We start from the raw sequence: 15,909 nt of genomic DNA, 5'->3' as shown, positions 1-15,909 counted from the left end.
GGTTTGGAAATACTCGCCTTGACTGGAAAGATGAATGGAAAAAGAATAAGAGGAAGACAAAGAATAACGTATTTGAAAGGGATAAGAACTTGGACAGATGAAGCTGAGAAAGGTGGCGCTGCTTTAATAGAATTGGCAAGAGATAGATCAGCTTGGCGGAAGATGACCTCCGACGTCTGCTTCAGATATGGAACTACATGAGATGAGATACCCACGAGCCTCCTGGGAGTAAACTAAGTGTTTTGAAGCACACAGACGATATAGTCTAGAATATGTGGGAATATTTTTCATTCATAACCCATAAGTGATGAACAAAGTAATGCTAGTCAAAATATGAAAAGTTATATAATTTTATTACAAAAGATATATATATCTTGTAATATAATATGCATTAATATTATTGTAAAATATTTATAGGCTGTATAATTGCATAATAGACCTATTAAAGCGGATGTAACATTTTGACATTCATTGAGGGGAGGTGGATTCTTTTCATCCGTTCTTTTTTGTATAGCTTTGAAAACCTGTAATATTAGTTTTATAATAAAGTAACCGATCCCAAGTTTGGAACACACAAGGATACTGAAGGGTTGGTCATCCAAAACGACATAGAGGCATTCACTGCTTGAGACCTTCAGATCAGTAGACCCAACTTGGGAGGCAGCAAATAAAGAGGCAAAGGGAGGCTAACAGTTGCATAGGCCGTTTGCTCCTCTTTAGGAGAAGATAGGAATATGCGGAATTAGACAAGTCAACGAAGTCACTACACTCCAATTTAGAGTAAAGATATATGACATGACAGTAAGCTGAATTGAAAAAGAAAAGGTGTGTGTGTGGAGGGGTAAGGGGGGGGGGGGGGGGGTTACGACACGTATTTTGAAATAAAATGATATTAACAGTCGAAATTTCAAAGAGCAACGGAATGAACAGCATACTATCCAATTTAATGGAGTTTATCTATGACAAAATAGTGAACACACTACCTTTTATGCCAAATCTGCAATTATTGCATTAACGATAAAGTTAACCATACACACACACATACACACACTCGCTCTCGGCCCCCCCTCTCTCTCTCTCTCTCTCTCTCTCTCTCTCTCTCTCTCTCTCTCTCTTGTCTCTTGTCTCTCATGTTTATGTAATGTTGCACAACTGTTTGCCAAAAAGAAAAAACAACAACACATTTTGCTGAATATAGGTCTATTTCTTTAACTGTGATCCACTGTTTTGCCTGTAGTACATATCAGCGCTATAGAGCACGGGATCATTTCTCAAGGAGCTTCCTGGTGATCCCGGAGAACTAAGAATTTGTTCTCCTGGAAAATGAAACGTTTTTACACTCCGTCCAGTTAAATTATGATCGAAGGGCATCACGCCAAACTCTATAGAGTCTTTATTAAATGATGTTATCCCCTCTTCTTCATTCCCATGTTTGTCTTCGCTTCCACGAGTATCAGTTGTGCTGTTATTCATAAAATGGGTGACTTTCTCATCACGATCGGAATGGTACTGGTTTTCGTTGAATATAATCTGGTCTAGTTCGTTCATGACGTCAGCACTGTTCAGAGATCTCAAAGTGTCATTGTTTGCTTCCATTAATAATCTTTTATCACCGGTGGTGTTGGTGTTGTTATTATGCGGTATTATTTCTAATGGTCTAGTGTCATCTTCAGTAATGGGCTTAACACTCGTAAGTAGGTCAAGTGATTCAAAGCTATTCTGCACATTAATCGATGGCCGATTAGGAGCAGAATTTGAAGACGTAGCAAAAGAGACTGCTGGTGAACTAAGAGGTGCTCCGCGAGGCAAAGTCAGGGCAGAGTGACGCGCGGCTAAAGTTGAATTAACTCCTTCCTCGTTATAAGGCATGATGCCTCTTGAAATGGCGTCCTGGTCTGAGATTTGGGGTCCGTAACGTTGTGCGTTTATCTGAACGTTAGTATAGGGAGTAATACCTGTGACAAAAACATCATCATTTGCTTTGTCATTGACAAATCCTTCATTGACATAAGGAGTACTTCTAGAAAGAGATCGAATAAAAGCCTTTTCACTGTTCCCTCTTTCAACCGGACGCATTTGTACAGACCAATCACTTGGCTTCCTGTCTTTCAACGTGTTGCATCTCTCAACGCCAGGAAACGTATCGCGATGACCATTTTTCTTTTTGATTTTACAACACAAGACGATTACAATTATCAGTAGAAGGAATGAGAGAGATGACAGAACAATGACGCCGATGAATAGTGCATCTGTGTTGACACTTGCAATTGAAGAAGAACTTCCTGATCTCGGAGTTCCGGGAAAGTTGACATTTCTGCCGGAAACAAACACCAAAAGACTTGCAGTAGCCGTGTGGACTTTATTGATAGCATCTTCACTACGCTTGGTCCGAAGGCCATCTCTTGCCTGAAAAGAGTTTAATACTTAATACATATAGAGCGAAATTAACATTGATTTATAAATTAATTAATCACCCATATTATGTTTCTTGTCATGACTATAATCTTTTAACACTAACATTGCAGGTCTGTTTTAAGGTCAGTTACTTTTTAAAAAAATCATCCTTAACAGATTACTATTTTCTGAAATGAAGGATAGAAATTATACAGAGTGAAATAAAAGAAGACTTGTTAAAAAATTAATTGATTATATTTCTTTTCTTTCAAATACATTGGTAATTGTTAAAGTTCAAGGAAAAATATAATCACATCTGACGGAAATCTCATGACTAAAGCACGTTGTTGCTAAAAAAAATTTTTTTAAAAGAAGAGAGAACATCTCCTTTACCCACTAAAATATTAAAAAAACAAAGATCTGGAATTGAATCGTGCATATGACTAAAATCGAGAGTTGAAAATTAAAGTGTGTCTTCGGTAATTAATAAATGCACTAATAATAATAATAATAATAATAATAATAATAATAATAATAATAATAATAATAATAATAATAATAATAATAATAATAATAATGGTTAAGGCATAGCACTGTGACCCAGGAGGGCCTGGGTTCGAGTCCCGCTTCATGCACTTTCGTTATTATTTTCCTTGGGCAAGATTATTAGCCCCCAATTTGTTTACTTTGGTCAGACGTTTGTTTTATAGATAATCTATAATTCTTCGTGGAATGCCTGAGCGACGGCATCTAAGTTAGGATACCTCGCGGAAGGGCGTAATGTCTTTTTAAAACAACAGATAAAAACAAATTTTTCACACTCCCCACCCCCGGCTCCCTCTAGAAGAAAATTACAGATAGCAATTTATTTATTAAAACAAAAACGATAAGGACAGTAACGGCAACAATTCTATCAAAATATTGCGAAAGAATTTACAAAACGCTTTTCTTTTTAAAGAGCAAACATTATGAATAAATATATAAAATAACACAATGAGGAAATACATTTAGCTCATCCCCCAGCAGTAATTAAGAAACATAATAATAATAATAATAATAATAATAATAATAATAATAATAATAATAATAATAATAATAATAATAATAATAATAATAATAATAATAATTATAATAATAATAATAATCATGCAAACCGACATGTAATTATTTTGAAATATTATGTGCAGGTCTGACAACTGATGGGCCTAGTTTAACATTGTTGAAATGGATCATATCTTGCGTCATTTTTTGAGATTTCCATTATGTAAATGTTTCTACTCGAAGCTTGAAGAAATAAATAATAATATGAAACTGAATGTAAGCTTCAATTTAATTACAAAAGTCAACCAATGTTTTGTTTATTCATCTTAACTACGCCACTACCACATCATCTCATCCATCTGTGGTGTTTCATTCATCCTGTTTTGTTGATAAAGGGGAAACCCGAAACGTTCATTTGATCTGTTTTTTATGATTAAATTGAAGCTTACATTCAATTTCACATTATTAGAGATTTCCATTACAACAATGAGACCATCACGAATTGGGTTATCAGACTTGCAAATAAGTGCCCGTCGGCGGTGCACGTCGATACAAATCCCACTGATTACCTCGATAACGAGAGTAAAATGACTAATGCTTGGATCTTTGACGGGGTGGGTGAGTGACACTGTCCCAAGCAATTCATCAAGGCTGATATAAGAAATGTAGTCATCGGGGTACCCTAAACAGTAATGATAAAATAATAATAATAATAATAATAATAATAATAATAATAATAATAATAATAATAATAATAATAATAATAATAATAATGATGATGATGATGATGATGATGATGATGATGATAATAATAATAAATTAATTAATGATAATAATTATGATGTTACTACAACAACAACACCAACTACTACTACTACTACTATTTACTACTCTACTACTATACTACTACTACATACTTACTACTAACTACTACTACTACTACTACTACTACTACTACATACTACTACTACTACTACTACTACTACTACTACTACTACTACTACTACTACTACTACTACTACTACTACTACTACTACTACTACTACTACTACTACTACTACTACTACACTACTACTACTACTACTACTACTACTACTACTACTACTACTACTATACTACTACTACTACTACTACACTACTACTACTACTACTACTACTACTACTACTTACTACTAATACTACTACTACGACTACTATACTACTACTACTACTACTACTACTACTACTACTACTACTACTACTACTACTACTACTACTATACTACTACTACTACTACTATTACTCACTACTTACTATACTACTATACTACTACCACTACTATTACCTACTACTACTACTACTACTACTACTACTACTACTACTATACTACTACTACTACTACTACTACTACTACTACTACTACTACTACTACTACTACTACTACTACTACTACTACTACATACTACTACTACTACTAACTACTACTACAAGACGACTACGACACGACTACTACTACTACTACTACTACTACTACTACTACTACTACTACTACTACTACTTCTACTCACACACTACTACTACTACTACTACTACTACTACTACTACTACTACTACTACTACTACTACTACGACGACGACGACGACGACGACTACTACTACTACTACTACTACTACTACTACGAAGACGACACGACTACTACTACTACTACTACTACTACTACTACTACTACTACTACTACTACTACTACAGCAACTACTACTACTACTACTACTACTACTACTACTACTACTACTACTACTACTACTTCGATAATATGCACAGGTTTAAATGGGAAATCACTCTACTTAGTACTCAATCTAAATGGGGACTATCAAATTACACACGACGAAAGAGAATATAATGTAAATGGATATTTGATCCCATCAAAGCTATTTACCATTCATATTGTGTGATATGGATTGCTTTCTAGTTGAAACGTGGTTTTATCGAAAAGTATTGTTGTTAGATATAACAAGAGACATGAAGTATTCAGTATTAGTTTTATTTGTTCTCGGCTGCAATATTTTATCAGCGAGTCTTTCTAAAATTGCTGAAAGTAATGGTCAAGATGTGAAATATTTCGAATTTCTTGGGAGCAGGATTGACAAGATTGCAGAGAGCATCAGCCAAATACAACAAATGCTAGACGTAATTTTACCACCAAGAAATGTGGAGAAGAGAGACATACACACTCAAAGAATCAACAGGAGTTTGGATAGTGTAAAAAGGAAAACGAAACTTCAGGATTCAGATGAATTGGTTGAAATAAGGATTAAGAGAGCAGGTGAAAAAGGAAATGTGATTTTTGAGAATGTCGGGGAAAACATTGGAAGAGAAGTGGACGAAATTGTAAAATTGATCGGAGAGATCCTTGATACCGAAAATAAACAGTTATAATTTTTTTTTTCATGCTGGATTAAACCAGGAAGCAAAATTAGATTTAAGATCATCTTTGTTAAACAAAGGGACTTTTATTGAAAGGGGTAAATGGTGTCTTTATCATTTATTCCCAATACACAGTATAATGGACATGCATCGGTGCATGATTCCAAACAGTGAATATATAATTAAATTTTTTATATTTTTTTTTTTGGTTAAAGTAAAAATTGTGAATTCTAAAGCCGTTTTCCTGTTAATTCTGAACAGAACCCCTCACACATTTCCGAGCACAGCTGCTTTCCTCCACGTTGATGAAAACAAAGAGAAAGATGTAAAAAAGGAGCGTGCGTACGTCAATGATTTTGTATATATTAGTTTTGTTTCAAGCAGAAACATTCGGATAAGGACAAAATACATAATCGTAAAAAATGTAAAGTTTAATTTTATCCACGTGTGAGAAAAGCTTACAAATTCAACACGCCCTTTAAAAAACAATAAACGGCAAAGCTGAGACGACAACTATTAATATTACATTACCCGTTGTGATATTTATCGGAAATCAAGGCAACTGGATTCTCCCAATGAAGGAAATGAGATATTGAAACAAACGTTAACATAAGAAGATATTTCTAGATCAAAACGCATCACATATTATAATGTATGTTCTCGGCGGAGAATTTCTTTCTCATGTCTGGATTTAGATAATTTCAATATTTTAAAATATATACCGTATATATTATTTACTTAACACTCGTAAAGAGACAAAATGTATTGAAAGAGATAAGGAATCACCTCGTTTTGTGTGATTTAGGAACACATAATTATTGATAATAAACACATTATCGTATATATGAAATATTTTTACATTAACTTCCTTAAATCGTTGTTACATTCTTTGTATTCCGAAGTACATTGGTGACGGGTCTAGAATTTGTGCCAATCGTCCCAAAACGGTACTGGGCTTATGACGGGATGCACCTACTAAAAATCTAATGTTGAGCCTAACCTATAAGATTTGAGTTAAAACATGTCTTCATTGAGGAGAATGAAGTTATTTTTTCCCTCCTATATAGCGAAACATTTAACGTTCATAGTTCTGGTCATTTTGACTCAACCTGCTTCATTTATTCTATTCTGAAATAATACCAGATTGATACGGAGGGTCATAATTTTACTACATCTTTATCAGAACCGACGTGTACTTATTTGCAGGTCTGATAACCCAAATTGCTATGGGCTCATTGTTGTAATGGAAATATTCTTAAATCGACGCAATGTTAATCCAAGCCCATATTTGCGTTCGGTTATCAGACCTGCAAATGTGTGCACGTGTGCACGTCGATAAGTGAGCATCCTCTGCGTCTGGATGAACTTCTTTTATGTGGCTCACAGAGAGAATTGAGCTCCTTAGGCAGTTCAATGGGATTTTTAAAAAAAATCAACTTTTATCTTCTTTCATTATTTCGTTATTAATCAAATCTTTTTATTTAGAACAAAAAGATGATGCTTTTTTTGTTCAGTCAAATGCTACCAATAATTTGAAAAAATTTCCAATCCATGGAAACAAAAGAGCGTTGCTTACATTTTTATGTGATTTGATTCTGGGGGCTTTAAAAACTCTTGAATAAAAGATTCTGTCCCTCCCCGGTCAAAATACAGAATTTCAATTCGTCTTAAATTTACTATATTGCGTACCTGTCTTTATATAGTAACGTATGACGTCATTATCTGGATCTGTGGTCTCAATCGGTCCTGGGTCTAATCTGAGTTGACCCTAAGACAAATAAAAAAAGGTTTCATAATAATCAGTGCTTAGTTATGCTTTCTTTCAACACTTCAAAAGTGGGATATATGTAGGTTTATCTGTAGAGTTATCCGTTACAAGTTACAAGTGCTCTCTCTCTCTCTCTCTCTCCTCTCTCTCTCTCTCTCTCTCTCTCTCTCTCTCTCTCTCTCTCTCACATGTTTGAAATGAAATATGCTTCCAAAGCAACATCACAATAATCGTTATGTATTGAGTGTCACAATGAACTTCCCGCTTATATCTCAGGGACAGTAGAACCCATTTGAGCCAAATAGATGGTACCAATGAAAAGTAATTTAATTGGCAAAAAGACAGTGTCAAACTCACGTGGGTAAATTAAAAAGTGAATGAGTAATCAACGAAAGGTTAAAATCAGACTCTTAAAAATTTGAACAAGGTAGATGTTGGATTCCAAACAGGAATGCTGGATTACCAAATCACAACAAAACATTAATTTATTAATCTTATCATCATCATCATCATCATCATCATCATCATCATCATCATCATCATCATCATCATCATCATCATCATCATCATCATCATCAAAATCATCATCATCATCATCATCATCATCATCATCATCATCATCATCGTCATCATCATCGTCATCATCATCATCACAATCGTCATCGTCGTCATCATCATCATCATCGTCGCCGTCGTCATCATCGTCATCATCATCACCATTATCATCATCATCATCATCATCATCATCATCATCATCATCATCATCATTATTATTATTATTATTATTATTATTATTATTATTATTATTATTATTATTATTAGTAGTAGTAGTAGTAGTAGTAGTAGTAGTAGTAGTAGTAGTAGTAGTAGTAATTATTGTTAATAATCAATTAATTATTTATTCGTACTAAAAAGTAATCACCTTGTGGATACTGAACACTTATTTCAGCCCTAAGACAGCCTACATACCTTTTTCGATAAGCTACTTTTATTTTAGTAAAAGCTCGTGACAACAAAGTAACCCAAACTTTGTAAACAATTAATATTTGCGCTCTTTGTGCTTTACCTTGCCAGATATTCTTGAGTGTATTGAGTTTTCCATACAACGAGTCTTGAAGTGAGCAAAATAATTTTTTTAAAATTTCTAAGCACTATAATTATAATATCAATTTACAGTTTCATCTCTAGTAAACAGAGACAATCAAACATGTCTGTAATTAAATTAAATTGATGTTGATTTTTTATGTGATGTACCCACAAAACATTGTGAGCTGAAAATAAGACGTAAAAGGTCTGTAGTATTATCTGCCATAATAAAAGGGAAGAAAAGTGTGATGTCAAAAAACTGGTTCCTGTTTCATTGGAGGTGTAAAAGCACCCTTCCGGAGGACTGGATCCATACCTTGTGTAATTCATCTTCTGATGCCATAGGGATGGTATCTTATTTTACAGTCTAAACATATGCTGGTCGATAATAAAGATCGTCCATCCTCGCTCTTTATTTAACGTCCCGTAATCCTAACAATCTGCCTAGACATCATGCTACTTAACTCGTCATGCCACCTTTATGTAACCTATTCATTTATTAGTACTCCGAAGAACAGGTTACATACCCACTCCCAAGGATTTAGGATCCAAAAGAATAGATGGCTCGAAGTCATGACTTTTCTTCCCTATTACATATATCATAATGTAAAACACTTACGACATAAGTATCGTCTACTGTAGCTCTGTATTCGGCCACCTGTTGCATGTGCCCCTTCTCCGATTTGATAATAAACATAGGGGGATTATCGTTGGCATTGACTACAGCAATGGCGATGATTGACCAGGCGACGCGGCCGCCCGTATCCTGGGGAAATATTGTTTCAAAATGTTTTAATCTTTTGTGTATAGATAGAACGAAGATGACGTCACTCAGGCCTTTGTTATTGTTTTTTTTTTTGCCATCCATGTTTGTGAGTAATTCTCACTAAACTGTATTAACCAGACTATAAACGTTTAAGGTTACACATAGTTTTGTGTGTTTGTCCGTTTTACTTCCAGATGGCAATGTTGTGAGTTTCTTGGACAAGCGCACATTATCTATATAAATTGGTTACCACCCTGATGATGATGATGATGGTGATGATTATGATGATGATGATGATGATGATGATGATAATGATGGTGATGATGATGATGACGATAACGATGATGACGATAATAATAATGATGATCACATGCGAATATAAATTGGTATTGTCACAGTGTAATTCAACGCATCACATTGTGGCAAAGCTCTAAGACTGGCGGGGGGGGGGGGGGGGGGGGGGGCAGGAAGAGGGGCAACTGATTTGGCTTATAATATAGTATTCTTGAACTCCTACGTTTGGAACTTTGAAAAAATTCCCAATGCCGATGCACAACCTTGGAAGCGCGCATTGTGGTAGAATTCGAAAATTCAAACACAGGAGTACAAGAATACTTTTATTATACCCCGCTGATGACCCCAGCCATGCCATTTCATATAATAATCTACCTTTTTTAAAATCTTTCTCGCTATGATTGGTTCTCCAAATCAACGATTTGGCCATAAGAATTATCAGTTTGGTCAAAAACAGTAAAATCGGATTTCACCCAAATGAAAGATGTGTAGATAATACAGAATCATTATTATTCTCGACGTGACCGCCAACGCTACCTAGCACGGCACAAGATGATGATAAACATATTTTGCAGGTCTGGTAACCGGACGCAATTATGGGTTTTAATATTGTTGTAATGGACAATAATTTACGTTAGTTTGAGAGTATTCCCATTGCAACGATGAGACCATAACAATTTGCTTATCAGACCTGCAAATAAGTACACTTCGATTATACCTCATTAGTTTTGGGGAAAATCCTGATTTTTAAATAGAACAACAGCAACAACAAAAATCTAAAAATTATGAAGTATCTCTATTGTCTTTTGTAAAAAAAAACCCATTGGAAATCATGAAATCTTCACCACCCGTATGCAATCAGTTTCACTACAAATATTCTGACGCATTATGATTTTTTCAATGATTAATTTTCAACTGTTTTGATATCGGTTTATTTTTCACCTGTTGTTTAAAATATGGATATATCTTGATGAAAAATAACATGGGTGAGGTCATTGTTGGGGTATTATAAAAGTGTTCTAGAACTCATGAGTTGGAAATTTGGAACTTGTTCCCAACGGGCGTACCCAAGGTCACACAGCAGCATTGGGAACCCGTTTGAAAAATAAAGCAAACACGTTAACTCAATAGAATGAATGAGTCTGTTATAAATTGGATTCAATAGTCTGATGTCAGGTCGCCCAGCATCGTGGTTCTAAACAAAGAAAATCTGTACTTTTTATTCTTCATGCTGACTAGAACTTTTCATATGTCTTATGATCAAAATGTGTAAAAGTCAAAACATGATCAGATTTATAATGTTTTTTTTTATCCTCTGGATACGCTTTTGTGTCGGTTACGATTGTCTTGGCGTGCAGATAGTGGACATTTTACATTACCACAAACGGCCAATAAAGTTTTGCTTACCTCAACTGTGACGTTGAGCCCAAAAGGCAATCCTCCATTTTCATAATCTAATGATTTTTTGAGAATGACATCTCCCATGGTGATTACCTCGAATACGTCATTCCCGTTGACCTAGAAATGAAACAAAAGGAAGAAAGGCCAGGGTTGGTGGGACCGTTATGGAAGGGAAAGGGGGGGGGGGGAGAAGAAAATAATGAAATATTCAATAATTCGTCATCGAACCTATTGGTTATTCGAGTTCATGAAAATTATGAATCCGGCTACATCAAATAGTCTGTATTTTGTATATTATATATATAATTATATATATATATATATATATATATATATATATATATGTATATAATTTTAATATTTACCACAATGTTGGAGTCGGTCTACATCGATGTTTCAGGCCTAATCAGCCATCGTCAGGACTGTGTGTTACATGAGTTTGGTTTGTTGTCTGTTGTTGTTTGTTGAAGTGGTTCCGGTTTGTAATTAATCAACTACAAATCGGAACCACTTCAACAAACAACAACAGACAACAAACCAAACTCATATAACACACAGTCCTGACGATGGCTGATTAGGCCTGAAACATCGATGTAGACAGACTCCAACATTGTGGTAAATATTAAAATAATAATTCGCTCCATTGCTACATGTCGAGCACTATCCGTACCATATTTGTATCAAATACGATTTTATATATATATATATATATATATATATATATATATATATATATATATATATATATATATATATATATATATATATATATATATATATATATATATATATCAGTAGAATATATATATTATCAGTAGAAGGAATGAGAGAGATGACAGAACAATGACGCTGATGAATGTTTTCATGAACGTGTAGCAATCCGTTACTTAAATTCCAAATATTACTTTAACATAGAAAATGTTACTCTAATAAAAACAGGCAGTGCCGATTATCTAATATGTATTTACTATACAGTATTTCGAATTTTCGAATAAGTTTATCATTCTAGTGGTCATCAACACAAAATTGTAAGATGAAATACAATTTTTTTTAAATAATAAAAATAACAATTATATTATATATATATAATATATATATATATATAATATATATATATATATATTATATATTATATATATATATATCAAGGACAACTATACTGTATAGTAATCCTTGATATATATATATATATATATATATATATATATTATATAATTATATATATATATATATATATATGTGCGTGCGTGTACGTAATACACGCTGTCGTTATAATATCAAGTCTAATCATCGTAAAATCACGAATTGAAGTAACAGAACTGCCCTACAACTGTGCCTGGCAAGTTTGCTTCTTTTTCTTCTTTTTAAAAATATAATGTTGTGTTGAAGAGGAAATTAGGAGTAGGCACTGGTGAAAGATAAAGATCTGAATAAAATTGTGTATGATAAATTGTCAGTCAAAGCAGAGTGAAAAAAAAAAAAGAAAGAAAAAAAAAAAGAAAGAAAAAAAGAAAAAAAAAAAGAAAAAAAGGAAAATCAGCATATCGAAGAAGGCTGATTTTTTGGATGGTGTTTTTTTTTCTTGTATTTTTCTCTCTGCTTTTTCATAAAAACTTTTTCAGATCTTTATCGTGTTCAAAGGGGCCATTTAAATTTGTATAAGAACAATGGAGTAAGTAGAAAACGGAACGGAAAGCTACTTTCGAGGTGAATTGAATCTCGATCTTAACACGGGAGCCATTCACTTCAGCAACTCTTTAACATGACTGTTTCAACTGCAAAGGCTTAACATTAAATATATTCATTGATTATGTTAAAATAACTTTGAATTTTATAACTTCAAGAATATAGATAGTATGCAGATGACGTCACTCAGGCCTTTGTTATTGTTTTTGCCATCCGCGTTGTTCTCACTAAACTGTATTATCCAGACTATAAAAGTTCATGGTTACACAGAGTTTGTGTGTTGGTCTGTTATACTTCCGGATGGCAATGTTGTGAACTCCTTGGCCAAGCGCATTCTATCTATATTCTGATTCTTATCATGATGTGTCAATAAATAATTGCTTCTAAGTGAGAAGTAATATTCCCCCCCCCCCCCCCATTGTTTAGTAGTGTATGTGCGTTATGAATTGTAAAACTGTTAAAAATAAATAAATAAAACCTCCCCTATGCTGCTTGTAACTACTCCGAGTGGATGAGTACAGTTTAGAACACATTGACGTATGTTTTTTTTTGGTATAGAGAGATTTTTCATATGATGACAAACTCACCCAGGGGTCAAGTCGTGTTGCCATCGTTAAGTTATAGCCTGACACTGAACGTGACCTTCGGTTATGGCCTGACACTGACCAAAAAAAATTACGTCAAAATGCCAGTCTTTTGCTACAAAAGAAAACAAATCGTGAGTTGTATTCAATAGTTCAACCAATGAGATAACTTGTTTCCATGACCACTACTAACGACAACTCACTAGGCGGTGCAAAATCCAAATAATGACGTCAAACTGCCAGTCCTTTTGGATTTCAGTGTCAGGCTATAATATAACGATGGCTACGCACTGAAACCCAAAAAGACTGGCATTTTGACGTCATTTTTTGGTCAGTGTCAGGCTATACGTTAACGATGGCTACGGTCAAGTCAGTTTATAATTTCAATTTAAAGCTTAACTATTATTATTATTATTATTATTATTATTATTATTATTATTATTATTATTATTATTATTATTATTATTATATATATAATAATAATAATAATAATAATAATAAATAATAATAATAATAATAATAATAATAAACACATTTATACAGCGCTCATTCTCGTGTAAAACACAAGCTCTGGGCACTTTACAATATAAATTATAAATTTTAAGTGAAAAAAAAAAAATAATTCATAGCCAAATCAAGGATTCATAGAGACAATAAAAACAAATACAGTAAAGATGTGTCTTGAGATTCTTTTTAAAGGTAGGTAAAGACATTATTATTATTATTATTATTATTATTATTATTATTATTATTATTATTATTATTATTATTATTATTATTATTAAAATTATTAATACGTGTATAACTCCGAGACACCAGACACTAAGCAACACTTTTCTTTTATCCTGAAATAATTTGTTTTGGAAAAAAATCGCCTCCTTCCAAAATATCACTGACAATAATCTGACACAGACTTAGGCAGTAGATAATCTGTTTTCCATTTTTTTCAGGGTTCGTTTTTTGTTGTTGTTTGTTTTGTTTTGTTTTGTTTGTTTGGTTGGTTTGTTGTCGTTGTTAATGTTGTTGTTGTTGCTGTTTGTTGTTGTTGTTGCTGTTTGTTGTTGTTGGTGTTGTTGTTGTGGTTGTAGCAAACCTGCTTAGCTGATCTAGCCAAATTTGCAGAAAAACAAGGAATAATTACTTTTTTACACTCACCAAGTCGTTTCCAATGTAGGGTTGAGTGGAGAATTTTACGATATCCGAAGGCTGACCATTATTTTGGACATCTCTATCTATGACGTAATTTTTCAGACTAACCACGACAGTCTCTAAACTAGATTCCTGGCATAAAAGAAAGTAATTAATCAATTACATTAGCCTGAAAGGGATTTAAACAATCCAATATTAGACCCTAATCACATTAGTAATGATGACATAAAGATAAAGTCGGTATTTTCGAGAAATATGATCATGATTTTTCGTTCTAATCTTGCAGGAAACCAACAAAATAAAATTTAAAAAAAATAAAAAGTTAAACCAAAAAGAAAGAACAATTATAATAATAATAAAAATAAATAAATAAATAAATAAATAAATAAATAAATAAATAAATAACCCCCCGCCCACCCCCCCCCCCAAAAAAAAAAAAACAACAAAAAAACAACAACAAAAAAAAACAAAACAAAAAAAATACCAAAAAAAAAAAACAAAACAAAAAAAAAAAAAACAAAACAAAAAACAAACAAACCTGGTTATGCTAAAACTATCCAAAGAAAATTAGGTAAGAATAGCAGTCGGGAAGCCGATCAAGGCAAAACGTAGTTTTAGTGTGAGATTTGTTTTCGACATTAATATTTGTTTACCTCAGTGACATTAAATCTTGGTAGTGGATTGTCGAAGACTGGACTAAACTCGCTGATGGCTCGCACAACTACTGTGCGTTGGTAATGTATCTTGTGGGTTGAAATGGGAAATGAAATAGAAGTTTATATATATTAAGAGTCAAGATAAGAAGAAAAATAAATGATCGGATTAAATTATATGGAACATAAAGAATTTTTTAAAAGCATGGTGGGTTCATATCAAGCTTTTATTACGCAAATACACTTTTATTGTAATGACTATTTTTGAACGTACCGTCAACTGGGACTACTTAGGCCACCCGGGGTAACTTAGGCCACTTACTGAAAACAAGATTGCTTATTTTAAAAGATAAATTACATGTAGCTTTTATCTTTTACATGATTAGAACCCAATAGATCTAATAAGCACTCATGAATTTAACTTTTTGAAAAGCAACCTTTTTTTAAATTCTACTAAGTGGCCTAAGTAACCCCAGATGGCCTAAGTAACCCCGGTTGACGGCACCAAAAAAGGAGGGACGTCGTGGATGTGAGTTTTAGAAAGATCAATCAGATAAAACGCGTTTTTATTTTGGTTTATAATTTGACATGGACAGACTTCTGAATGTGTGTGAATGTGTGTGTGTCTGTGTGTGTGTGTGTGTGGGGGGGGGGGGGGGGTTCCAAATTTTAAACTTCTCACT

At 33.4% G+C, this 15,909-nt stretch overlaps 1 protein-coding gene across 2 annotated transcripts in view; it reads right to left on the bottom strand.

Moving 5' to 3' along the window:
- Nucleotides 1-329: 329 nt before the first annotated feature.
- The window catches only part of LOC144972865 (uncharacterized), a 23,729-nt gene continuing 8,149 nt past the window's right edge, over nucleotides 330-15,909 (bottom strand). For both annotated transcript variants that reach the window (XM_078914611.1, XM_078914612.1), the window contains 7 exons: nucleotides 15,227-15,316; nucleotides 14,580-14,705; nucleotides 11,161-11,271; nucleotides 9,313-9,459; nucleotides 7,529-7,607; nucleotides 4,005-4,117; nucleotides 330-2,406 (listed from right to left, as the gene is read on the bottom strand). In XM_078914611.1, the coding sequence (XP_078770737.1) occupies nucleotides 1,201-2,406; nucleotides 4,005-4,117; nucleotides 7,529-7,607; nucleotides 9,313-9,459; nucleotides 11,161-11,271; nucleotides 14,580-14,705; nucleotides 15,227-15,316 (1,872 nt within the window). In that variant the 3' untranslated portion in view covers nucleotides 330-1,200. The remainder of the gene's footprint in view (nucleotides 2,407-4,004; nucleotides 4,118-7,528; nucleotides 7,608-9,312; nucleotides 9,460-11,160; nucleotides 11,272-14,579; nucleotides 14,706-15,226; nucleotides 15,317-15,909) is intronic.

This window comes from Berghia stephanieae, chromosome 5 (assembly GCF_034508935.2).
Source record: "Berghia stephanieae isolate SIO BIC M18660-M18661 chromosome 5, UCSD_Bste_1.3, whole genome shotgun sequence".
In the NCBI taxonomy this organism is placed as follows: domain Eukaryota; kingdom Metazoa; phylum Mollusca; class Gastropoda; order Nudibranchia; family Aeolidiidae; genus Berghia; species Berghia stephanieae.
Note: the sequence above shows the minus strand (reverse complement) of the source record. Positions and strands in the feature narration are given on the sequence as shown.